This window comes from Mustela nivalis (genome assembly GCF_964662115.1).
Source record: "Mustela nivalis genome assembly, chromosome: 3".
Classification (NCBI taxonomy): domain Eukaryota; kingdom Metazoa; phylum Chordata; class Mammalia; order Carnivora; family Mustelidae; genus Mustela; species Mustela nivalis.
This window is the reverse complement of record NC_139022.1, coordinates 76,663,639-76,690,353: the sequence shown is the minus strand read 5'-3', so window position 1 is coordinate 76,690,353 and position 26,715 is coordinate 76,663,639. Positions and strand designations below refer to the sequence as shown.

Genomic DNA, 26,715 nt, shown 5'->3' with positions numbered 1-26,715 from the left:
AGAAATTGAGGAAGGCACAAAAAAATGGAAAAACGTTCCATGCTCATGGATTGGAAGAACAAATATTATGAAATGTCTATGCTACTTAGAGCAGTCTGCACATTTAATGCAATCCCTTTCAAAATACTATCAACTTTTTTTTTTTCAAAGAAATGGAACAAATAGTCCTAAAATGTTTATGGAACTAGAAAAGACCCCAAATAACCAGAGTGTTGAAAAAGAAAACCAAAACTGGCAGCATCACAATTCCAGACTTCAAGCTCTATTACAAAGCTGTCATCAAGACAGTATGGTACTGGCACAAAAACAGACACATAGATAATGGAACAGAATAGAGAACCCAGAAATGGACCCTCAACTCTATGGCCAGTGAATCTTTGACAAAGCAGGAAAGAATGTCCAGTGGAAAAAAGACAATCTCTTCAACAGATGGCATTGGGAAGATTGGACAGCCACATGCAGAAGAATGAAATTGGACAATTTCCTTACACCAAACACAAAAATAGACTCAGAATGGATGAAAGACCTCAATGTGAGACAGGAATCCATCAAAATCCTAGAGGAGAACACAGGCAGCAATCTCTTTGACCTCAGCCGCAGCAACTTCTTCCTAGATGCATCGCAAAAGGCAAGGGAAGCAAGGGCAAAAATGAACTGATGGACTTCATCAAGATAAAAAGCTTTTGCACAGCAAAGGAAACAGTCAACAAAACCAAAAGGCAACAGACAGAATGGGAGAAGATATTTGCAAATGACATATCAGATAAAGGGCTAGTATCCAGAATCTATAAAGAACTTACCAAACTCAACATTGGAAGAACGAAGACTCCAATCAAGAGATATTTGCAAATGACATATCAGATAAAGGGCTAGTATCCAGAATCTATAAAGAACTTACCAAACTCAACATTGGAAGAATTAAGACTCCAATCAAGATCACGACCTGGGCAGAAGACATGAACAGACATTTCTGCAAAGAAGACATCCAAACGGCCAAGAGACACATGAAAAAGTGTTCAACATCACTTGACATCAGAGAAATACAAATAAAAACCACAGTGAGATACCACCCCACATCAGTCAGAATGGCTAATTAACAAGTCAGGAAATGACAGGTGTTGACAAGAATGCAGAGAAGCGGGGTGGGGGGGTACTCCTGGGTGGCTCAGTGGGTTGAGCCTCTACCTTCGGCTCAGGTCATGCTCTTACAGTCCCGGGATTGAGCCCCGTATTGGGGGCTCTCTGCTCGGCAGGGGACCTGCTTCCCCCCAACCCCTCTGCCTGCCTCTCTGCCTATTTGTGTGATCTCTCTCTCTTTGTCAAAATAAATAAATAAAATCTTAAAAAAAAAAAAAAAAGAATGCAGAGAAAGGAGAACCCTCCTACACTGTTGGTGGGAATACAGCCTGGTGTAGCCACTCTAGAAAACAGTATGGAGTTCCCTCAGAACACTGAAAACAGCTACCCTACGACCCAGCAATTGCACTACTGGGTATTTACCCTAACAGTACAAATGCAGTGATCTGAAAGGGCATGTGCACCCCAATCTTTAAAGCAACAGTGTCCACAATAGCCAAACTATGGAAGAGCCTAGATGTCCATCAACAGATGAATGGATAAAGAAGAGGTAGTATGTATGTGTGTGTGTATATATATATGTATGTATGTAGTGGAATATTATGCAGCCATCAAAAATTGAAATCTTGGCATTTGCAATGACCTGGATGAAACTAGAGGATATTACGCTAAGTGAAATAGGTCAGTCAGAGAAGGTAATTACCATATCATCTCACTGATATGAGGAATTTGAGAAACAAGACAGAGGATCATAGGGGGAGGGAGGGAAAAATGAAACAAGATGAAACCAGAGAGGGAGACAAACCAGAAGAGACTCTTAATCTCAGGAAACAAACTGAGGGTTCTTGGAGTGGAGGGGGTGGGAGGGATGGGGTGGCTGGGTGATTGGGGAGGGTATGTGCTAAATGGTGAGTGCTGTGAATTGTGTAAGACTGATGAATCACAGACCTATATCCCTGAAACAAATAATAAATTATATGTTAATTTTTTAAAAGTGAAAAAAAAGTAAAATTTCCCCTCTCTCTGCCCCTTCCCTTCTCTCTTTCTCAAATAAAATTTAAAATATGTAAGCATTATAGAAAATATGTAAGAATTATAGAAAATTTAGAATATTAGTAATTAGTAATTTGTAATTCTTCTGCCTGTGCAACTGCTTTGTGGTTCTGTCCTGTTTTTTTCCTATATATGACTTATTACAGAATTGCAGTGATTCCATATGTATTTTTTATATATGATTTTTATTTCTGGCTCTATACAATTTTGATGATTGCTCTTATTTTATACTTCTCCAATTTTGAGCAAAACATTTCTGTCTATGACAGCCATCATTATAGGGTTCCAAATTCTTCATTAGAGTCACCATAAACTTCTTTATGTCTCAATTCTGTTGACTTTATCCTGGCAGGAAGCTTTGAACCCAGAGATATATTTGCTTGGCCATTTAATTTTCCTTTATTTTCCTTTTCTGAGTGTGTTTCCTTCTTCCCATGTCAGGGAAACAGAATGAACTCTCTGTGGCTTTATGCTGCTGATAGTAATAGCTGTCCTTTATATTTCCAATCAGAAGGTAACTTTCTAATTTCTCATTTTAGAGGAAGAGGAAAACATGCCCTTTTATTTTACTTTTTTTCATTTGCAGAGGCAGATGTCCACCTAATTTCATGTATTATTGTTAGCTTTTATTCTGAAGATTGATTTATTTATTTTAGAGGGAGATTGAGAGAGGGGGGGAGAGAGGGAGTGTGTGTGAGTAGGAAGGGCAAGGGGAAAAGGAAAGAGAATATTCAGCAGACCTTGTGTTGAGCACAGAGCTGGAGGTGGGGCCCAATGTCAAGATCCTGGGATTATGACCTGAGCTGAAATCAAGAGTCAGACACTTAATTGTGCTACCCAGTTGTCCCTATTATTGCTTAGCTTTTTTTTTTTTTTTTTTTTAAGATTTTATTTATTTATTTGGCAGAGAAAGACACAGAAAGGGAACGGAAGCAGGGGGAGTGGGAGGGAGAGAAGCAGACTCCCCACTGAGTAGGGAGCCCAATGTGGGGCTCGATCCTAGGACCGTGGGATAATGACCTGAGCTGAAGGCAGGGGCTTAACAACTGAGCCACCCAGGCGCCCCTAATCCTTAGCTTTTAAAACTATCTTAAATGGGCTCATTTCTGACAGGTATACATGTTATCATGTTAAACTTTTTAAAAATAAACATAATTTATTTTGTGAACACCAGAACTGCATTGCCTTCAGAGCTTTTTTTTTTTTACACATACAGATTATCATACACTATTATTAGAGAGTTGTTTCTCTGAAAATGTGAAAGGTCCACTTAGCAAAAATCTTAATGACTGCCAGCAGAGGGAGAGAAGAATCTGTTTTAGAGATATCCCAATAGTATTCTAGGAGTATTCCAAGCATTTTACATTCACAAACAGTTTTTCTCTGTTACTCTTAGTATTTCTGAACTTTTGGGGAAAATAATTTCAAGTGAAGAGAATAACAGTGAGATGTAAGAATATGTTCTAGCCAAGGTATTAGAGGACAAAGTATCTCGATTAGCTCCTGTGGTAACAACATGAGACTGAATTAGGACAGGAAGCTGCTCCTGACACTAAAATGGAGAATAAGAGAGTGATGGTGTCATGTGAAGTGAAAGAAATGTTTGAATAACTGTCATTAACTCATGTACTTTCCACAAAAACTTTTGGACTAGATACTATATTTCCTTTTTTTCATAAGCAGGGGAATTGAGCCCCAGAACAATGAAGTTTCTTGCCAAAAGTTAGATGTCAATTACAAGTGAATTTGGGAATTTATTATTTCATTCCAAATCCTCTGATTTTTGTTTTCCCACATTATACTACTATATTGATCTTATGGTTGCAAAAATAGTATAATACAGTTTTAAAAGATAGGTAGAAATTAAAAATGGCAAAATCATTTGATATTCAGCCAATGAGGAGATTTTGTTAGAAAGCCTAAAATTGAGATTCAGAGCAAGACTATGCATTGGAAAAATCCCTTTGATGTCAACACTTGAAGGCTACAGAAAATCTGAAACCAAAAGAACCGATTTAACTATATTGAGAGGAGAAAGAGAATCTAAGCACAATTCCTCATCTGTTATAATAGGAACTCAACAGGTAGTTTTTAAAGACTAAATTGAGAAGCAGTCAATTTTTAGGGAAAAATACTGGTTTATAAAACCTATTTCTATATGGAAGTAACCAACAGAAATAATTAAAAATTATTTATATCCAGTCATTGACATTAAGGGGTTAGGGAGAGCTGAGCCTGAGAAACTGCTCTTTTTCTTTAAAAGACTGCCTATACAGTTTTAATTTTTATGTATGTAAACGTATTATTGTAAAAAAAAATTAAGATTTCATAAAACTCAGAGACAGAGATTTAATGAGATATACTTCCTTGCAAAAGATGGTTAGGACTTAGTAGCAGTACAGAATTACCACTTACATATAAAAGATACTACTAGTGAATGTGTAGTAACTTCAAGAGCCAGACTAGTTCAGTGCTAAACAGACTGCTACCTCTTTTGTAATAAATGTGTCTCTGACCTGTTAAAGTGGTTAGGCATAAGGGTGGTTGGTTTAATTGTATAGGACCCAGGATAAGCCATGACTGTACAATCAGTGATAAATCTTTAACTGGAGAAAATACTATCTCTTTGATTCTCAAAAAGTATCTCTTGAGATAGGGCTCTGTTGTGGCAAATAAAAAGTTACTTTTTTCTTTTCCTTTTTGGGGGCTGTGGGAGAGGAAGTTGGGTGTTGGTTGTACTGCTCCAACTCTAACCTCAGAATAAGCTCCATGCTAACACCTAGGATTTATTTTTTCCTTCATCAGATCATTATAGTATTTTTGGAGGAACTCAGAATAAGATTAACATGTGAATTTAAATAATTTCAAATAATCTTGAATAGTTAAGATTCTCATTTTAGTTAATGTACCCAATAAGAAATATAAACCTTTATAAAGTATGTATAAAACCTTTGAGGGATGCCTGGGTGGCTCATTTGATTAAGCATCTGCCTTCAGCTCCAGTCATGATCCCAGAGTCCTTGGATGGAGCCCTGCATCAGGCAGGGGAGCATGTTCTCCCTCTGTGTGCCATTCCTCTGTCTTGTTTTCACATGTATGTGCGCGCTCTCTCTCTCTCTCTCTCTCTCTCTCTCTCTCTCTCTCACTTTCTCTCCGACAAATGAACGAATAAAATCTAAAAAAGTAAAAAAAAAAAACCTTTGAAATTTAATAACAATAAACATGTGTAAGAACATTTTTAAAGTTTTTAGAATCTGGGGTGTCTAAGTGACTCAGTCTGTTAAGCATCCTTCTTTGCCTCAGGTCCTGATCCCCGGATCCTAGGATTAAGCCCCACGTTGGGTTCTGCTTGTTGGGAAGTCTGCTCCCTCTCCCTCTGCTTGCTGCTCCACCTGCTTGTACTCTGTCAAATAAATAACATCTTCAAAAACTAAATAAATAAAAAGGAAAGTTTTAAAATCTGACAACTCAGTTCCTTATCTTCACAAGTTATTTCTGAGGATGATTATTTAGGATTCTTTTGTTTTTTAAGATTTTATTTATTTATTTGGCAGATCACAAGTAGGCAGAGAGGCAGGCAGAGAGAGAGGAGGAAGCAGGCTCCCTACTGAGCAGAGAGCCTGATGCAGGGCTCCATCCCAGGACCCTGAGATCATGACTTGAGCCGAAGGCAGAGGCTTAACCCACTGAGCCACCCAAGCACCCCAATTATTTAGTATTCTTATTGAAGATAATAGACTCTAAGATATGTTGTTATATTTTAGAACTGCTAACAGGTAACTTAAGGGAGTAGGATTTATATGTTTATGTGTACGGTCAGTGAGATCTAAAACTTTGAAATTTTTAATATCAAGTTGTCTTGTGTCTTAATGTCTCTAAAAATTATTATTAATAGCTGTGTACGATCGAATGCGAGCAGATCAGAAGAAATTTGGTAAAGCATCATGGGCAGCAGCTGCAGAACGTATGGAAAAACTCCAATACGCGGTTTCTAAGGAGACTCTGCAGATGATGAGAGCGAAGGAGATCTGTTTGGAGCAGAGGAAACATGCACTAAAAGAAGAGGTAAAAAAAAAAATACACATAAAATTTTAAAAGATTTGTGATTTGTTTTTTTATCTTTGTACACGAGTAGCGTTTTTCTGACACTGCAGGCAGTTGTTAATTTTGCATTGTCTCCATGAGATGATAACAGGAGTTATCCTCCTAATAGAGGAGTTAGACATATGAGGTACTCTAACAGCATCACAGTGTGGTTGTAGGCTGCAGTACACTATTAAAACAAAAAGGAGGTTGACATTAGAATTTTCTTGTTGTTTTTAAATTTTTTTGTACTGTAAGGTTCAGTGCTTTATTAAGAAAATTTCAGCACCCAGAGAAATATAGAAAAATTTTAAGGCAGTAGAATTTTGTTAGAATTGGTTATATTATATTCAAACCCTTTCCTTTTGGAGCTTCCCATTTTATTCCTGCTGGAACAAAAAACAGGAAAGGTCTGCAGCAGAGGTCCAGTTTTCTTGACTACACTCATTAAAACCTCTTCATGAATACCCCTGCAGAAAGGAATAGTTTTAGAAGTCCTTGAGAAGATTGCTTATATTTAAAATGTATCTAAAATGATTTTTTAAAAATTAACCGCTTTTGGGTGTCTGGATAGCTCAGTGAGTTGATCATCAGGCTCTTGATTTTGACTGGTGGTCTCGTGGTCATGGGATCGAGCCCCACATTGAGTTCAGCATAAAGTCTGCATGGGATCCTCCCTCTCCCTCCCCGCACTGTCTCTCTCTCTCTCTCTCAAATAAATAAAATCTTAAAAAAAAAAAAAAAAACACCACCTAATTACTCTTTTTCATGGTCATCCTGTTCACCAGTGGTTTTAGTATTCTTACTCATACTGTCCAGTGCAACATGGAATATACCATTGATGCCCAGCTCTTGGTGAAAATATTAAAACCATTAGATGTATACTAGTTTTCATTACCTCCAGGCCATTATTTTTAAATGCTATTAAACATGTTATGTTTTATTATTAAGTTGGGCCAGAACAGATTGCTTTTTACGAGAGAGTACTCAAATATCTACATTGGTCTTTTGCTGATCGTTTTCTAAGTATGGGAAGCAACAAATCTCCATCTTGTTCAAGGGTCAAGTATAGTTTTAAAAGTGACTAAAGATTAAAGCTGGTGTTAAGGATGAACCTAGGAGGGTATTCTAGATTGTATATAGTGTGTAGTAAGACTTTATGGTTTAGGCATGACTATTCAGTTTTGTACCAAGAATTAAAACATATTTTAGGGTGCCTGGGTGGCTCAGTTGGTTGGGCATCTGTCTTTGGCTTGGGTCATATTCCCAGAGTCCTGGGATCGAGTCCTGCATTGGGCTCCCTGCCTGGCAGGAAGCCTGCTTCTTATCTCCCCTTGCTCCTGTTCTCTCTATCAAAAAAAAAATTTTTTTTTTTCAGAGATGAAAAATATTTTAATCATTATATAAATTTTGAATTATTTCCCATTATTTTCATTTGAGATAATTGATAATTTATTATAAGGCAATTTATTGCCTTATTTTATTAAGGAAGTTTTGAAACAATATGAAGTCATTTTCTTTGGCTGATACAGTATGCGTGAAGTATTTCTAAAACCAAACCACTTCATTTCCTCTTACTAGATCTTCTTAAATCTTCCTTTCTGTTAAAGCCACAGTTCTTCAAGATACTCCAGGCTCAAAACTTCAACTCTTCCCTTTCATTTGTATCTTTTTGCCTTTTAGAATTCTCCCCAACTGAAATGTCCCTACTCAGTTATTTATGAAACAAACATTTATTAAGTGGAGTGTTTTTTATTTTGGGGTTTTTTTTGGCCAACAATTTTAATGGGTGATGGGGATAAAGACATGATTAATACCCCTTGTCTCCCCATCTTCCCCCCCAACACTTTTTAAAGCCTAAATAAGCTGTAACTATAATGTTTAGAGTTCTTTGTGGTAGGGCAAGACATGTACAGTGTGGAAATAAGCTGTGAGATAAGCAGGTATCATTATATATAAAGGGGACCAATGCAGGAGCACTCAGCTGTGACCAGAGCATCCTAGGTGAAGAGAACAGTATGTTCCAGGAGCCCTAGCGGGCAGGGAGGAAGAGTCAGCCTTGTTACCTAGACCAGGAGTCATGAGAGATAAGTTGAAAAATTAAGCAAAATTTGGGGCTGTCCTTCTACCTCCTACCAAGGAGTTTGAATTTCACCCTAAAAGCAGTATGGAGTCACTATAATGTTTTCATCAAGGAGCAGCACAACCACATTTATTTTTATGAAATAATGACTCTGACCAGTTCATAGAGAATTGACTGGAGAGTCATTCTTAAATCTAGTCAGTTTCCTCACATGCTTTTCTAATTGTTTCATTGCTGATAGTAGAAAGCAAGGCATTTCTCAAAAATGACTGTAAATACCAGGAATGTAGACCCTTCACTCAGTAACAAAAAAGGTTTAAATTGAAGGCAGTAGGGAGTTGGGGAAAGTTTAATCTGTATTTATGTTTTGGAAATCTGAAATTGTTCCTTTAAAACCTACTCAGGTTTGCACAGCATTCCTGGGTAGTTAAGAACTGATTAAAGGCAAGTTGGTGATGGTCAGATCCAGACTGCACACGCCCGGGCTCCTGAGGGTACATGCATGGGTTGTGCCTTTGTTCAAATAGTACTCCAGTCATCTTGAAACAGCTGGTTAGAGGAGGCAAGAAGTGTGGCTTTTTATTGGACAAAGGAGAATGAACTGTTGAGGCATCTGACTTTGTTTTATTTTTAAAAAAGCAATTATACCTCAGAAAGATTGGAATAAAATAATTTGATTGATTAGATTTATTGTACACTTCCTTTTTATCCATGGTTTTGCTTTCCACAGTCAACCAAAGTCCTGAAGTAAATGATCCTCCTTCTGATATATTACCAGAAGATCAGTAGTAGCCAATGCTGCATCACAATGCCTCCATTTGCCTCACAGTTGAATGGTGAAGAGTGAGCACAGTACAAGAAGATATTTTGAGAGAGAGACCACATTCACATAACTTTTATTACAATATACTGCTGTAATTGTTTTATTTTATTGCTGTTAATCTCATACTGTGATCATTTGTAAATTATACTTCATGGTAGGTGTGTATGTATAGGAGAAACAGTATATATAGGTTTCAGTACTATCTGTGGTGTTAGGCATCCACTGGGGGTCTTGGAATGTAGCCCATATTATACTTTGTAGACCAGAGTGGTTTTTTAAAACCGCATTCCGCATTAAGACATGACTTGTGTACACCTGAAACTAATGTAACATTGCCAACTATACTTAAGTTAAAAAAAAATTTCACTATACAATTTTAAAAATTCACTAAACTCTGCTTCAATTAAAATATACCGTTCACTCATTTAAAGTATATAGGTTCAGTGCTGTTCAGTATACTAACAGAATTACGCGTGTCGCCACAAGCAACCTTAGAACATTTTCATCACCCTGGAAATAAACCTGACCCCATTAACAGTGATTCCCCATCTCCTCTCTAAACTTTCTTACCTGACCATTAATCTTTTATAAATCTGCTATATTTCATATAAATGGAAATATTTCATATAAACGGAATCATAAAATATATGTTGTTGTTGTTGTTTTTTTAACATTTATACTCAGCACAGTGCTTTCACAGTTCATCCCTGCTATAGCATGCATGAGTGTTTAGGTTAGGTTTTTGTAGAATGATACTGTATTCTATGATTAATACCACATTTTGTGCATCCTCCGTCAGTTGATGAACATTTGGGCTCTTTCTACTTTGGGAGGTATAATGAACAATGCTCCTGTAAACATTCATGCCCAGGGTTTTCATTTATCTTGGTATATATGTAAGAGCCAAACTGCTGTTTAATTTTTTGAGGAACTACCAGACTGTTTTCCTGAGCAGCTGTACATTTACATTCCCACAAGCCGTGTACAGCAGTTAAAATTTCTCCACATCGTTCATGTCATCATTAATACTTAAAATTTGTCTCTTTTAAATTATGGCGCGCTGGTGAGTTTGAAGTGGTTATCTCATTGGGGTTTTTGATTTGCATTTCCTTCATGGTATTAAGTATCTTTCCTTTTGCTTACTGGCCTCTTCTTTGGAGAAATGTATACTCAGATCTTGTACCCATTTTAAAATTGGGTTGTTTTTTTTTATTATTATTATTGCTAAGTTGAAAGAGTTCTTTATAAATACTAGGTAGAACTCTTGTGTGGGATACATGCTTTGAAAGTATTAGCTGCCATTCTGTGGATTGATCATATTGGTTTTTAGAACACTGGCTATATCTGAGAGTAGTGTACTGCAGTCTGTAGGGAAAAACAAATTGCCTCCTCTTCTTCACTATGTGAAGATTTTTTTAGTCCTTATTGACATTTTAAAAGTGCATATGCTTATCAACTCTTGTTTAAAAAACAGTATGAGGTAACTTACAATTATGGCTATAATTAGTCCTAGAAAGAAGCCTTTTGTTAATGATTTAAATTGTGATTTTACCCTTAGGTTTCATTTGCTACTAGTGTTAAAGGTAAAATTGTAACTTGTCATGTCCTAGAACTTTTTCACACTATATACGGCATCTCTTGGCAAGGATTTCAGTCCCACTTGTGATCCCACTTGTGTTCCTGATTAGCTCTCTCCCTTATATGACTAGGTATGTGAATTTCAAGTTCCAGAAGTTTTAGAACTTAAAATCCTAGCATTCTTGTTAGGTTTTTGTTTTTAAATCCTAGCATTTTATAGCCTGTGGAATAGAGTAGCATTTTCGTCTTCCTCACATGTACTAGCTTTGTTGTTCTAGCCAGCTGACACTGAGTTACAGGGTACCTAAAAGAACTGCTTGAGGGTAAGAATTCTGATTATTTGCTAATGTAAGAACATTGTTCTTACTGGAGTTGGTCTAGGGTGGTAGAAGAAGGGCTGGGCTAAAATGGGCCCCAAGAGTATGGGATGAGAATCTGTGGGGTCATTTTACCTGGGACCACCCCATTACCTTAATAGTCTGCTTCTTAATGTTGTGGACTGTGTTTGAATTCAAGGGTTTGGTAAACCTGTCAGTCATTCTTACCAGGTTAATGCTTGAGTGTATATAATGTACGTATTGTGTTTTATGTATATCTGTGATGTACTGTACCAGTTTTATTAGCATTAATTTAAGGTGACCACATTACTCATGAGAAACAGCAAATATGCATTATTAAGCCCATCCCAAAAAATGATTTCCCAGTGAAGGTTTTATAATACAGTACTACTCTATGATTTAAATTATGGGAAAACTTTGTTCTTTAAAAAAATGTCAGTATGTTATGTCTTGAGGTGTGTTTTTTTTTTTAAATAGAAAACTTCTTTCTGATGTGATAATATAAAATACTTTAAATTTTTAAATATTTAGTAATATTTGCCATGAGTGTAGTGATGAACTTGAAACACAACTTTCAGATGAACTCTGACAAATTTCACCTACCTAAGCAAAATTCTCTTTATCCTTTAAATTTCTTAACTTCTGTGGGGCACTTGGGTAGCACAGTCGGTTAAATGTCTGACTCTTGGTTTCAGCTCAGGTCATGGTTTCAGGGTCGTGAGATTGAGCCCTCCATGGGGCTCCATACTCAGTGCAGAGTCTGCCTGCTTAAGATTCTTTCTCCCTTTCCTTCTGCCCCTCCCAAACTACACACACACGAATGCATGCACTCTGTTTCTCAAGTAAATAAAGCTTTAAAAAAAAATTATTTAAATTTCTTTAAGAGTATGTACCATTCCTTTTAATATGTTTTCTTCTTAAATGTTCCTGGGTCTTTTACCCTTTTTAGGTCACAGACTCCTGCCCCATTAAGAATTTGAAAGGTAGGAGCCCTGTACTAAGATAAATATGCATGTACACACAGCTCTGCACACAAATTTTGTAGGTTCCTACATCATTTATACCTGAACCACTGATCCCAGATTGCCACTGATGTTGAAATTTTCCCATCAAACTCCTGAAAATATCAGTGTCTTTTTGACTTAATACCTTAGAAAGAACCCAGGGTAAGCTTAACTAGTTATATAGCTCCTTCACTCTATTCTTTGAATAGTATACTCCCTCCCCTCCAATCCATGTTCAAAAATAATAGCACAGTCTGGTTCTGCAAGTAAAGTTGGACTTTCAGATCTGTATTATTTACAGATTATGTTATATATTTTAAAACATTGAACAAGATGGGGCACCTGGGTGGCTCAGTGGGTTAAGGCCTCTGCCTTCGGCTCCGGTCTTGATCTCAGGGTCCTGGGATCAAGCCCCGCATCGGGCTCTCTGCTCAGCAGGGAACCTGCTTCCCCCTCTTTCTCTTTGCCTGCTGCTCTGCCTGCTTGTGATCTCTCTCTCCCTCTGTCAAATAAAAAAAAAAAAAATCTGAAAACATGGAGCAAGATGAGAATATGTAAAATCACAAATGGTTAGAGTAGCATATATGTTAGAAGTGTTATTAAAATAAGGATTATTAATGGAGTAAGAGGATTTTGTTTGTGGTTATTAATTGAAATAGGAGATACCAAATTAAGATGCTAGAATGAAACAAATTAGAAAATATAATCACGTCTCATTTAATGTTTGCTCTTATCTTCTGATTAACCATGTTCTCTGGTTAACTGGGAATTAACCAGGTAACTCTTTGGATGACAGTCCTTCTTGAAGGTTCTAAAAATATATCCGTGTCCTTTCTTGTCTTGGCAGAGAATTTACCCATCCTTTTTTTTTTTTTTTTTTTTTAAAGTACTCTTCATACCTAGCGTGTAGCCCAACGTCGGGCTTGAACTCACCACCCGTGAACTGAGATCAAGAGTCAGACATTTAACCAGTCGATTTGCCCAGGCACTCCCCACGTTTTTAAAAAACTTTCATTCCTTGAGGTCATCTTTATGAACATACATAAATAGCTAGAATATTGAGCTAGATATATAACAATCTTGAGGATACTTCCTTACAATCCATACTTTTGTCTTCTTTTTTTTTTTTTTTTTTTGATTTTTGCATTTATTTGTCTGAGAAAGAGAGAGAGCACAAACAGTGTGGGAGGCAGGCAGAGGCAAGAGGAGAAGGAGGCTTCCCACTGAGCAAGGAGTCTGATGCCGAACTCCATCTCAGGACCCTGGAATCATGATCTGAGTCAAAGGCAGACACTTAACTGACTGAGCCACCTAGGTGTCCTTTCTTGTCTTTCTCCTGAAAGCATATAGTTAAAGTATGATTAAGGTTATATTACCCCATGTCAGTTTTACATAAGTCATCAAGTATATATAGAACATTTATAGTATACCCTAGGGGACATAAGCTTAGGCTCTAGATGGTGCTATTCAATAGAAGTTCCTATGACAATGGAAATGTTTTATATTTGCACTTTCTTGTAGTATACCTACTAACCAGGTATCTGTTGAGCTCTTAATGTGATTTATGTGACAGGAGGAACAGAATCTTAATTTAATCTGTAAAAAATAGCCATCTGCATCTTATGGCTACTATATTAGAAAGAATAATGTAGATCATGATTCTGCAAACATTAACTTATGTAACCTTGGGTAAATTATAAATTTAAAATTGGGTAAATTGTAAATTATATAAAATATGATTAGTGTATACCTTTTAGGAAAGTTATGTTTCCACTGGCTAATGTATATAAAGCATTTAGCATAATGCCTGGCGTGCAGAGTAAGAGTGCAATAAATACTAGACATTATTAGGCAAGTATCAAGGAAGGGAATACAAAGATGGGAAAATTTAATTCCCATGCATAAGACAGTTGCATCTCAGATGGACCAAAAAGTTTCAACATAAGGAGCTTTGATGTGGTAGACACAGTCTGAACAGAGGGCAGCTGGGGTGCTTGTCCAGGCAGACAGGCTGCTCTTTTTAGTTTATTAATAAAGTGTTCTACTAGAGGGTGTTATGGTAAGTGAATTAAGTCAATCAGAGACAATTATCCTATGATCTCACTGATACGAGGAATTTGAGAAACAAGACAGAGGATTATAGGGGAAGGGGGGGGGGAAATGAAACAAAACAAAACCAGAGGGGTGCCTGGGTGGCTCAGTGGGTTAAGTCTCTGCCTTGGGCTCAGGTCATGGTCCCAGGGTCCTGGAATCGAGCCCCACATCGGGCTCTCTGCTTAGCCGGGAGCCTGCCTCCCCTTCTCTCTCTGCCTACTTGTGATCTCTGTCTGTCAAATAAATAAATAAAATATTTTTTTAAGAAAATGAAACCAGAGAGGGAGACAAACCATAAGAGACTATTAATCTCATGAAACAAACTGAAGGTTGCTGGAGAGGAGAGGGGGTGGGAGGGATGGGGTAACTGGGTGATGGACATTGGGGAGGGTATGTGCTGTGGTGAGTGCTGTGAACTGTGTAAGATTGATGAATCACAGACCTATATCCCTGAAACAAATAATAAATTATATATTAATAAAATGTTTAAAGTCTGTTCCATATCTGCATGCTAGAAATTTCAGAGTCTCCTAAGTACAAAAAGCTGGGATCCACTCTAAAAGTTTTAATTTATATTACTTATCAAATTCTGTTTTAGCCATCTAAATATATTTTGATATTGGTTACAAAAAAGTAAACAGAAAGTTTTAAATGTTTTAGGCCTATATTTAGTGCTTTATGTATTACCTCATTTAACTTTCAAGCATAACCCTTTATACTCCAAGCCTGTAAGCCACTGTCTGAAACCCCTGAGGCCAAATCAATCTATCTATCTATCTATCTATCTATCTATCTATCTATCTAAAAGATTTTTATATATTTGAGAGAGACATAGTGATAGAGCATGAGTGGGGCACCTGTTAGGGAGAAGTAGGCTTTCTGAATGTTGGCAGGACCCTGGGAACATGACCTGAGCCAAAGGCAGATGTTTAACCAACAGAACCATGCAGATGCCCCCAGATCTGTTTAGAATTCTAGCTTTTTCAGATTTTTTAGACAGTTAAGTTAGGATTTATAACTTTCAGACAAGTGTTAATATTCCAATTATGAAACATTCTTCTATTAAATGGAATAAATAGGGATTCACATCAGGTCAGATCGTATCTTCCTACAAAAGGATTGTGAGATTAGGTTTTGACATTAAAGAAATTATGGCTAGTTTCAGTTTTTTAAGATCTGAAATGTGGAATTCCAGATAATTCCTTCTGTTTATATGTATTCTCCATATTTGTGTAGCTGTTATTGGTGCCAACTGTATACTCAGGTTCAGCTGATACCATTTCTTATGAACTGTCTTTGCCACATAATAAAAGAACTAGGCTTGATTAAGAGCTTGCTGAACTTGTCTTTAATGTTATTTCTATTGTGCTATGTATGGTTTTCATGACAACTCTTTGACCCTTCACTTCATTTATTGCTAACTGCCATACTCTGTAACTCAGACGGCACCAGGTGCCCAGTGAATATTTCTTGAATGAATGACTCTGCCCACAGATACGCTGAAACCTTTATTTTCATAGCCCCTCACATGTCATAAAGTTTTTCTAGCACAGCAAGGTGAAAGGCAGCACAGGGGCATTAGTTTGTATAAATTGCTTTATGTCTGGTTTCATGATTTTCTGTAGTCAAAATAGGTACACAAGAAAACCATTTTTGTTAATGTGCCTGGTGGGAATGATCAGTGGGCTCAGTTGTACATGATGTACTTATGTGGATGTATGGATATTCATTGGTACTTAAGTTTTCTTGCCAGATTTACTATAAAACATTGTGCTTTGTTTCCTTTTCCATACTTATTAGAATGCTACTCCCTACTTTTGTCTAGTGGAAAGGCCTTTCTTGTAGGAATTGGGTCAGGCTCCAATGTTGCTAGTATTACTTGGGTCACAGTGGGAAGGCAGTTTGTTTTGGGGTCTTGATATCTTGATATCAGAAGTTTTGTTTATTCAGGGGGCGCCTGGGTAACTGAGTCAGTTGAGCATCTAACTTGTTTTTGGCTTGGGTTGTGATCTTTGGTTTTTGGGAACAAGCCGATTGTCAGTCTCACACTCAATGGGGAGTCAGCCTGGGATTCATTCTCTCTCTCTCTCTCTCTCTCTCTCTCTCTCTTCCCCTCAGCTCCTCCCCTGGTGCATGTGCTCTTGCCCTCTTGCATGCACAGGTGCACTCTCTCAAATCATAAATAGATCTTTTTCTTAAAAAAGTTTGTTTTGTTAGAAGGTAAACGTTGAGCTAAGTAAAATTTCAAGGTAACAAAGTTTTCATTGGCATTCAATTGTCTCCTTTGAGTGCTTAACCTACTTTCTAGGCTTCCTTCTTGCCAGGGAAACAGTGTCCTCAGGCATAAAAAAAGGTACCCTAACTGTGGCACCTACTTGCTCCATTGTCCAGAAATAGTACTCCTTTCACTCTGGATTCCTATTCCCTTAGTTCTGTGGCCGTCACCTGAAGTAGGTACCAGGAGAAAAATCAGTCTGGAAATTACAGATAATATAGGGACGAAATTTGGTGCAGCATCCCACATCTCTGCATGTCTTTCACTGAGGATTTTGCATCACTGTTAAAGTTTAAATAAACCTCAGAGGATAGTTTTGCTTTTCCAGGTTTCCCTGATTTGTATCTTATCCCTTTCTCTTTATCTTATCCTGTAAAAGTTCTCTCTCCTGAAGTCCTTACAAGCCTTTTACTTGCCCTGATGCCCACTGCTGCCCTATTGTTTGTTTTCTCAGAGGTTGGGATTCATCAGATCCTTAGTCTGCACTTCTGCCTTTGATGAGGTTTTGTCCTTTTTGAAACTCACCATGGCAGATCCACCTCTGGACTCCCTTGTTTTGAATAGAACTCCGTAAACCAGAAAGTTGGGGGTGAGGTCACTTCTGGTAAGGAAACAACCGGTCCTTTCTTGGTTTGGTATTTGATATTGGCCGACAGTGTAAAGGTATGTCAGCAGGGGGCTCCCAACTTTTTTCCTTACCCAAAGTAGTAGACAAGAGAGTCAGACTTAAGAGTGTGCAAGGGGAAGCCTTATTACAGTGTTACAGACATGGCACATACATGGTTCTTTCCAGCTAGAGAGAGCTAAAGATAGTAAAGATGGTACTAACAGCCCAGGTTTCTGTCCAAACATTGTCACTGGAACTGATCTCACGAGGAGGTTTTTATCTTAACTAATTATACTGAGGTTTTATCTTAACTAATTATAGTTCCCTAGGGAATAAAGCTTCTAACATTACATATTTCACTTGTTTGTATGCTGTGCTCACAGAAAGTTTGGTGCTGATAACAGAGGATTATGGATTCTGGAATTATAGTCTCCACAGCTGGGTAAGAGACCCAAGACATTATGCAAAGGGATGTTTATAATTTAAAGTGAGACTGGGAGTCTGAGGAAAGAAATCACATGTAGATTCCTATTTTATGACTTAGGACAAAAATAGCAGGATTTCATTTTGTCAGCTTTTTCTATAAGCCACTATAATGAAACCCTTTTGTGGTTCTATATTTATTGTTCGTCAATCATAAAATACTTCCTAATGCAATAGGATCTCTGGCTTATAAATTCATTAAATATTTATAATATTTTTATAACATTTATTAAATAACATTGTATTTAATTAACCAGATTATTTTTAAATGTATACCATCGGACATTTAGATCATAGCCCAACTGTTGCTTTGCAGGGATTTTTTTAAATTAATTTTTTTTTTTAATAAACATACAATGTATTTTTATCCCCAGGGGTACAGGTCTGTGAATCGCCAGGTTCACACATTTCACAACACTCCTCATAGCACATACCCTCCCCAATGTCCATATCCCCACCACCCTCTCCCGTCCCCCCTTCCCCCAGCAACCCTCAGTCTGTTTTTTGAGATTGAGTCTTTTATGGTTTGTCTCCTTCCCAGTCCCACCTTCTTTCATTTTTTCTTTTCCTAACCCCCAGCCCCCCCCCATTGCATCTCCACTTCTTCATATCAGGGAGATCATATGATAGTTGTCTTTCTCTGATTGACTTATTTCGCTAAGCATGATACCCTCTAGTTCCATCCACGTCGTCGCAAATGGCAAGATTTCATTTCTTTTGATGGCTGCATAGTATTCCATTGTGTATATATACCACAGCTTCTTTATCTGTTCATCTGTTGATGGACATCTAGGTTCTTCCCATGCTTTGCAGGGATTTTTTAAAAGATTTTATTTGAGAGAGAAAGAGCGCATATGCATGCTCACGACTTTGGGGGAGAGAGAGAAAGATTCTCTGCTGAGTGGAAAGCCTGACTTGGGGCTTACTCTTAGGACCCCAAGCCACCCAGGCACCCTATGTTGCTTTGCATTTTAAAAGGAACTTTAAATTACGTGCTTAAAAAAATACTCTGTTCTTCGGTAAGACTGTGTTGGGTATCTAGAATGTAAAGGAAAGACTGGACTCTTTTTTTTTTTTTTTTTTTGAAAGATTTTATTGATTTATTTGCGAGAGAGAGCACGACTGGGGAGGAGAGGATTAAAGCAGGCTCCCTGCTAAGCAAGGAGCCCAATGCAGGGCTTGATCCCAGGACTGAAGGTAGCGGCTTAACCAACTGAATCACACAGGTACCCCAAGAAAGGCTGGACTCTTGTTTAAAATGTACTCCATGTGCTAACATGTTTCACCAACCTCACCAGACTGAAAGGAATATTTTGCAGCAATAAGAACATCTTTGCTGGGGCGCCTGGGTGGCTCAGTGGGTTGAGCCGCTGCCTTCGGCTCAGGTCATGATCTCAGGGTCCTGGGATCGAGTCCCGCTTTGGGCTCTCTGCTCAGCAGGGAGCCTGCTTCCTCCTCTCTCTTTGCCTGCCTCTCTACCTACTTGTGATCGCTCTCTGTCAAATAAATAAATAAAATCTTAAAAAAAAAAAAAAAGAACATCTTTGCTGCCACAGCTGTCCTAAGAGTACCAGCCAAGTATCTCCTCAGTATTCTGGAAGCCGCAGATGACCCCTCACATGAGGTCACAAAACATTTCTCTCATTTTTCTCTGTTCCTCCTCTACCCCTTTGGTGGTTACTTACTGGGGTTCCAGTTGAGGCCAGGGCCTCCTCACCAATGCTGCTAGTTCACCCAAGGCACACTGGTACATGTGCCAGGGGTATCCTGGAGTTTCTAAGCATGAACCTTTCAACTGCCAAAGTAGTAGAACTATATTCTTAGAAGAAATGTTCTGGGAGGAATGCTTTACTCTCTCACATGCTTGTACTTCACAGAATCCTAAAAAGCCATTCTGTCAGCTCCTTCTTACTGTACCTTTCTCCATAGAGCCAAGAAGGAATCCATGGAAATAATGGGGTTAGGGACTAGCATCTGAAGCATACTTTGCTGAGAGTAATTTCCTTCTGATGCCTGGCAAAGTCTCTTCCTCCCTGTCTTTTCAGGACCAAAACCCAATCAACCAACCAAGCAAACCTCATGTAAGACCAACCACCACTTCATAAGACATGCTTAGAAATCTGAGTTGGATATAGGATCCTGAGTGCATTTACTTAAAGATATTAATAGTTACCATTATTAGTAGATTGCAGGGATTTCTAGAAAATCAGTTCTGTCATATTGTTTTCCTCACACCCACTTACCTTGCTCCCCACTCACCAGATTCCAGAGCCTAGCCAGGTTGTGGCCATGGAGCAAAACATAGTTCCACTGTGTAGGGAAACCAGACTTTTATCCTGTGGTTGTAACTATGCCAGTATGGCTTAATCTTATTCATTCATACATAATCTCATTCATATTTGGAAAAGAAAACTGAATATTCTAGCACATCCACTTTTGAAAGGAAAGGACACTTTTAATATTTATATCATAATAATTAAAATGATAGATTCTAAACATGAGCTGTAATACGAATTAATTTACTATACTTGCCTAGTTATTTCCAAAACTGTATTATGTTTTGATTATTAACTATCTTTCTATCTTTTAAAAAATCTTAGTTCTTGCCTTCAAGTTTTTTTCTTGGAACAGTTGATTCATGGATTTATGCCATATTACTAATATTCATTTCTAATCATAGCTTGATTTTTTTTTTTTCTTGTCCCCACCAGCTAGAAATATTTTTATTTTATTTTCACACAGATGCAGAGTTTGCAGGGTGGTACAGAAGCCATAGCACGATTGGATCAGTTAGAAGCTGATTATTATGATCTGCAACTTCAGTTGTATGAAGTACAGTTTGAAATCCTGAAGTGTGAAGAGTTATTATTGACAGCCCAACTAGAAAGCATCAAAAGACTTATATCGGGTATGGTATGCATTCAACCACATAAATCCAAAAAAAAATGGAATACATAGAGGAAAAATACACATACATACACACATATACACACACGTATATATGTCAGCTATGGTCCTTGAAACTGTTGAGACTAAAAAAATCCTAACATAAAACCTTTTAGAGGAACTTCTAAACTCAAGTCATTAACTATACTTAGCAATGTCATTATGTTATTACTATGCAAAATGCTCACTTTTGTTAGGTTGTTTTAGCCAGAAAAGTTTTGAGTTCTGGGGATGATACCTAACATTTATTGAGCGTCTAACTGCATGTCAGACACTGTTAAGCACTTCCTGCACACTACACACACACACACACACACACACACACACACCCTAGACGGTATTATTTTCCAGTAATCACTATTCTACAAAGAAGTTGAAGAGGTCATGACTTCAAGCCCTGTGCTGGGTATAGAGTTTACTAAAAGAAAAAAAAGATATACTAGGATCAAACTGAGTCTTAATGAACAACAACAACAACAAAGGATTGCCTGAGGTAACAGAGCCAATAAGTGGATTAGAACATTGTTCTCTCTGGCTCCATAGCCTATGCTCTTAGCCACTACCCCTTGTTGCTGTTTTGTTATAGAAAAGAGAGATGAAGTGGTTTACTATGACACTTACGAAAGCATGGAGGCCATGCTGGAGAAGGAAGAGATGGCAGCGTCTATGCACTTACAGAGAGAAGAGCTACAGAAACTTCAGCAGAAAGCACGCCAGCTGGAAGCAAGACGTGGTCGGGTGTCAGCCAAGAAAGCCTACCTCAGAAATAAAAAGGTATATAATAGGTATTTATTGAATAGACAGCCTTAATTGTAAATCTTGCTTTTAGGCATTACTTAATCCTTGACCCATATCTGATAATTCTAACCTGGTTTGTCACTAATAGTTGCATGTTTTAAAACTAAGTGAGAGTTACCTCTTCGCAACACTCAGGCCATTATATTAACAGTTTTGGTTTTCCGAGAGCAGCCCTGTTAATCACATTAGAACAGCCAGTGATGATGTCCTGTTTACCTATGGCACCCTGAACATGACTCTGCTGAATGGCATGACTGTAGGAGCCCATGTAATGCAATTCCTGGCTCATTATTAAGGAGGCCAGTGCTGTTCTTTAGTGAAATCTTGGTTCTGACCTCAGTCTTGAAGGAATTATATATATTAATCTAAATCTGAGGTAGGGGAGGTTACCCCCCAAGAACCTGCAGCCTCATCTCTGCTGCAACCCATCCCCTCACATGGAGTCAGGGGCTCTCAGTGGTCTTGTCCCTACCATCCTTATCCCCATCCCTCCAAGCCTGTCACCTGGAGTGGTAGGTCTGCAGGGGGAAGAAGTAATGACAAAAGATGGCTGGAAAGAGAGGAAACTAGAAACACTATATCCTAAAAAAAAAAAGATAATGAGATCAACTGTATGATACAAAAGATAAAAACCCACCTCTCCATGTAACATTGTTGTAATCCTTTTCTCTGTGTCAGCATGCCCACAGTCACAGGGTGCTTGGTTTATCTAATATCCTCAATAGAATTCCATACCCAAGGGTAGTTCTGACTGTATGTAAATCGTGTCCTGCCTCTCCTCTTGAAAAAACAAAGACTGGGTGTCTGCTAGGTCATGAGGACTTGAAGTCTATACTTTGTGCTTGTGCTTTTTAAGAAGAAGAATAGAAACAACATTATTCTTTATGCTTTTTTATCTTCTTTAATGATACGCCTAGTCAAATGAGAATAATCTTTTGCCTAAGTCAAGAAAGCTCTAGAAATCAAAAGCATTCTCATAGTTGGTGACAAACCCGGAGCTGAGCTGAGAGGACGTTGTCCATCTCCACTTACTTTGACTGTTCATATATTTCACTGCGCAATGTTAGTATTTCTTATAAGGTGCTATTTCAGATCCTGCTGGAGTTACTGGGTAGTGTGTATACAACATCCCACCTTTCTAAATCTGAAAAATAAAGGACTTGGGACCTATATTCTCATTTTGTAATCAAGGGAACTAAGGCTCCTGGTAGTTAAATAAATCACCCAGAGAAAAGCAGCTAGTTATGGTACAAAGGTAGGATTCTGTCTTAGGTCTGTGTGATTTCGAAACCTGAGTCGTTGTATCACTGTAGCATGTTACTTACATAATACTACCTTTGTTATTCCTCTGGAGACTGCCCTGAAGAATTTAATTTCAGGATCTGTACTTGTTAGGTAGTAGAGTCAACCCAGTATTAGTGAAAAAGACAGTACAGTTGCTTTACAATGTAGTTTACTGGCTTAAAAGGCCATTCATTGTATCACTTTATCAGTTAGAAGAGTGATCTTTTGGTATAGTTTTGAGAGTGTTGGAAACCAATGGCCATCTTTTTACTTGGAGGTCTTCTCTAGGAATACTGAGGGAAAATGAAGACATAGCATGGTATCATTAAATGTTACCAGTTGGTAGTGCATTATTTTGTAAAGAGGCATGTGTTTCCTAGTTTACACATATGTTTTTATTTTCATGTGATTAGAATAAGCATTCCTATATTTTCTTTGTCATTCTGACTTTTTATCTTTAAGGTCTTTTCACTCAGTCTCTGACCACAAGGTACAGACTTCATAATACTATTTAAACACTCCAGGCAAAATCATGTTCTTTAACCCATAAGAGTTTAGAATACAGACTTTCAGCCACGAGTTGTATGTACTTTCAGCCAAGAGTCTGTAAACTCAGACCAGTTTGAAGAGTATAATAAGACTTAGAATCTTTAGAGAAGTTAGTAGTTTTTTCAGTTCCTACTGATTTGGTTTCTGCTGCTTCAGTACTCCAGATGAGAAAAGACATGGCCTACTTGGTGCTTTGCCATGTAGGTGCATGTTAAGATTAAAAATTAAACCCAATAAAATAAACTCTGGTGTGGTGTTCCAAGTCTTCCAGGTTTCACTTATATTAAAACATATTTTATGTATTTATAGGAAATTTGTATTGCAAAACACAATGAAAAGTTCCAACAGCGCCTTCGGAGTGAAGATGAATATAGAACCCATCACACAGTACAACTAGTAAGTTTGAACTTGTGGAGACTTAGAAGAAAACTTTGATATTTACATATCTCAAAGTGAATAAGATTTATAGAGAATAAGAAAATGTGAGTAACTAGATGTTAGCATTAATTACATATATCTGTATATAGAAATGTATGTAGTTTAATATGTATGCATATACATACATATATTATTACTTAGAACAGTTTTAGACAAATTAAGTACATGAAGTAGACAGTTCCCATATATTTCCATACATGCCAGAGCTTCTTCTTCCAGCCAAAGAGTGTAGTACCTTTGTTAAATTCAGTGAATCAACACTGATACATCGTTATCACCCAAAGTACATAGTGTAAGTTCATTCTTGGTACTGTGTGTTCTGTTGGTTTTGACAAATATATAGTGGCATGAATCCACCATTGTAATGTCATATAGAACATTTTCACCACCCTGAGAATGTCCTATGTTCTATGTATTCATCCCCACCTCTCTTACATTCCTGGCAACCATTGATCTTTTTACTCTCTCCACAGTTTTGCCGTTTCTAGAATATCTAATTGGACCCATACAATATGTAGCCTTTTCAGATTGACATAACTTAGTAATATGCATTTAAGATTCCTCCATTTATTTTCTTTCTTTCTTTCTCTCCATGCATTTTCATGGCTTGATAGTTTATTTCTTTTTAAAAAGTGCTGGATGTACCACAGTTTATTTTCTGATTTACCTAACGAGACATGTTGGTTGCGCCCAAGTTTTGGCACTTATGAATAAAGTTGCTGTAAACATTCATACAGGTTTTTGTGTGCACATAAGTTTTCATATCTTAGGTAAATACCAAGGCGCACGATTGCTGGATCATAAGGTAAGAACTGACTTAATTTTGTATGATACTGTGAATTGTTTACCAGAGTGGCTGTAGCATTTTGCATTGCTACAAGCAATGAATAAGAGTTTCTATTGCTCCACATTCCTAACAGCGTTGGTATTTTAGCCATTCTAATTAGGAATGTGGTGGTATCTGATGAGTATTTAGTTTGCATTTCCCTGGTGGTGTATGATAATGAGCATCCTTTCATAATGCTTTCCTGTCATCTTTATACCTTCTTTGCTGAGGTTATGTACAGGTCTTTTCCTGTTTTTTTAATTGGGTTTTTTGTTTTCTTTTTATAGAGTTTTAAGAATTCTTTATTCTGGAGAACAGTCCTTTATTAGATAGGGTTTTTGCAAATATCTTCAAATTTGCGGCTTGTCTTTTCATTCTCTTGTCAGCATCTCTTGCAGAACAGAATATTTTTAATTTCAATGTTACTGAAGTCCAGCTCACCACTTCTTTCTTTCATGAGTTGTACTTTTGGTGCTGTTTCTAAAAAATTCTCTTCAAACTCAAGGTCATCTATATTTTCTCCTGTGTTATATTTTGGGAGCTTTATAGTTTATTTTACATTTAAGTTTGTGATCTGTGTTGAGTTAATGTATGTGAAGGGTTTAGGGTCTGTAGCTAAACTTCTTTTTAAATGCGAATGTCTAGTTGTTCCAACACCATTTCTTTAAGGAAAAAAAAAAAACCTGTCATTTCTCCTTTGGATTGTCTTGGCTCTTTTGTTAAAGATCAGTTCTATTATTTTTATCTAGGTCTTTTGCCTCTCCAAAGCTAGTCAGTAACCACAAAGTATGCAAATGAGATTTTGACTAGGATTACATCATGTTTATAGGTTAAATTTTGGAGTAATGGAGCACCTTTGGAGCACCTTGATACTGTGTTTTCCTATCTATAAACAGGGAATTAGCTCTCCATTTACTTCGATCCTTTTTATTTAATCTATTAATTTTATAGTTGGCCTCATATAGAGTTTATACATATTTTATTAGATTTGTTCCTAATTCTTTCTTTTCTGGGGTGGTAATGTAAATAGTTCTTAATATTAAACTTGATATGTTCATTGCTGGTACATTAGAAAACATTTGACTTTTATATGTCAACCTTGCAGCCAAGCTATAATCCGTTCATTAGTTCCAGTTTTCTTTTTCTGTTGGTTCTTTCAGGTTTTCTACAGGAACACTCTTGTCATCTGCAAATGAAGACAGGTTTTTTTCTTATATCCCAATCTATACACATTTTACTTATTCCTCTTTTTCCATTAGTTACAACTTCCAGTATGATACGAACTGAGAAGGAATGGTGAGAGGGGACATTCTGTCTTTTCCTGATCTTAACAAGAAAGCTTCTAGTTTCTTAGCCATTAACTACCATGCTTAGCTATAGGATTTCAGTAGATGTTCCTTATGAAGTTGAGGAACTTTTTATCATTTACTGAGCTCATTAGGTCACTTTTTAAAAATTGCATTAGAAATCTACTCCCAGCATTGCTATACCTCATGTCTGCATTGTATTATCCTCTCAGTCTTTTCAGACATATGTGTCCTAGATTACTCAACCACTGATTCTAAATTTCATTAAATAGTAGAAATGCTGACTGGACCATGTCACTATATATGCTCATGTAATTTTTGTCACCCTAAAGGCCAGATGGCTTAAATTTGTCTGCATTAATCTCTTAAGCTCATTTTGGCATATGTTAAAGTTGCCCCTTACTCTTGATTTTAAACATGTAAAAGTAGCCAAACTAAACTGTAAGATTCATCATTCTCCATGAAGCTAGAAATAGCAAAATTAATTCTTGCATTTTTATTTTGCATTGTGCTTTTCATAGATCAGAAGCTGCCTTGTAAAGGGTAGATAATGGGCCAGCGGAACAGGCAAATAAAATTCCTCTTATCGGGAGTGCATGGATGGCACAGACCTTCAGCATCTCCATCCGGCTCCCTGCTCAACGGGGATCCTGCTTCTCCCTCTCCAACTCCCCCTGCTTGTGTTCCCTCTCTCGCTCTCTCTCTCTCTCTCTCTCTCTCTGTCAAATAAATGAATAAAATCATTAAAAAAAAAAAAAAAAAGAATTCCTTCTATCAGCATCTGCACCTGTGCTCTCAGATTGCTGTTGAGATTCTTGCTTAGACATTGTTACTTATTTTATGAAGATTTTGGCTTTGGTGAAATGCCACTACTTTGGTAGATGTAGTAACTAATTTTTTTTAAGATTTTTGTTTATTTGACAGCACAGTCAAGGGGAGCAGCAGGCAGAGGAAATGGGAGAAGCAGGTTCACCATAGAGCAGGAAGCCCAGTACTCCTAGCAGACACTGTTAACAGAGCCACTCAAGTGCCCCTAATTATTTTTTTAGAATGAGTATTAAATCCTTTC

At 37.4% G+C, this 26,715-nt stretch overlaps 1 protein-coding gene across 1 annotated transcript in view; it reads left to right on the top strand.

Annotated features, from left to right (window-relative positions):
* The window catches only part of JMY (junction mediating and regulatory protein, p53 cofactor), a 110,971-nt gene that overhangs the window by 64,252 nt on the left and 20,004 nt on the right, over window positions 1–26,715 (top strand). The window contains exons 4-7 of the mRNA XM_082724774.1: window positions 6,026–6,195; window positions 20,241–20,406; window positions 21,031–21,218; window positions 23,385–23,471. Coding sequence (XP_082580900.1) covers window positions 6,026–6,195; window positions 20,241–20,406; window positions 21,031–21,218; window positions 23,385–23,471 — 611 coding nt within the window. The remainder of the gene's footprint in view (window positions 1–6,025; window positions 6,196–20,240; window positions 20,407–21,030; window positions 21,219–23,384; window positions 23,472–26,715) is intronic.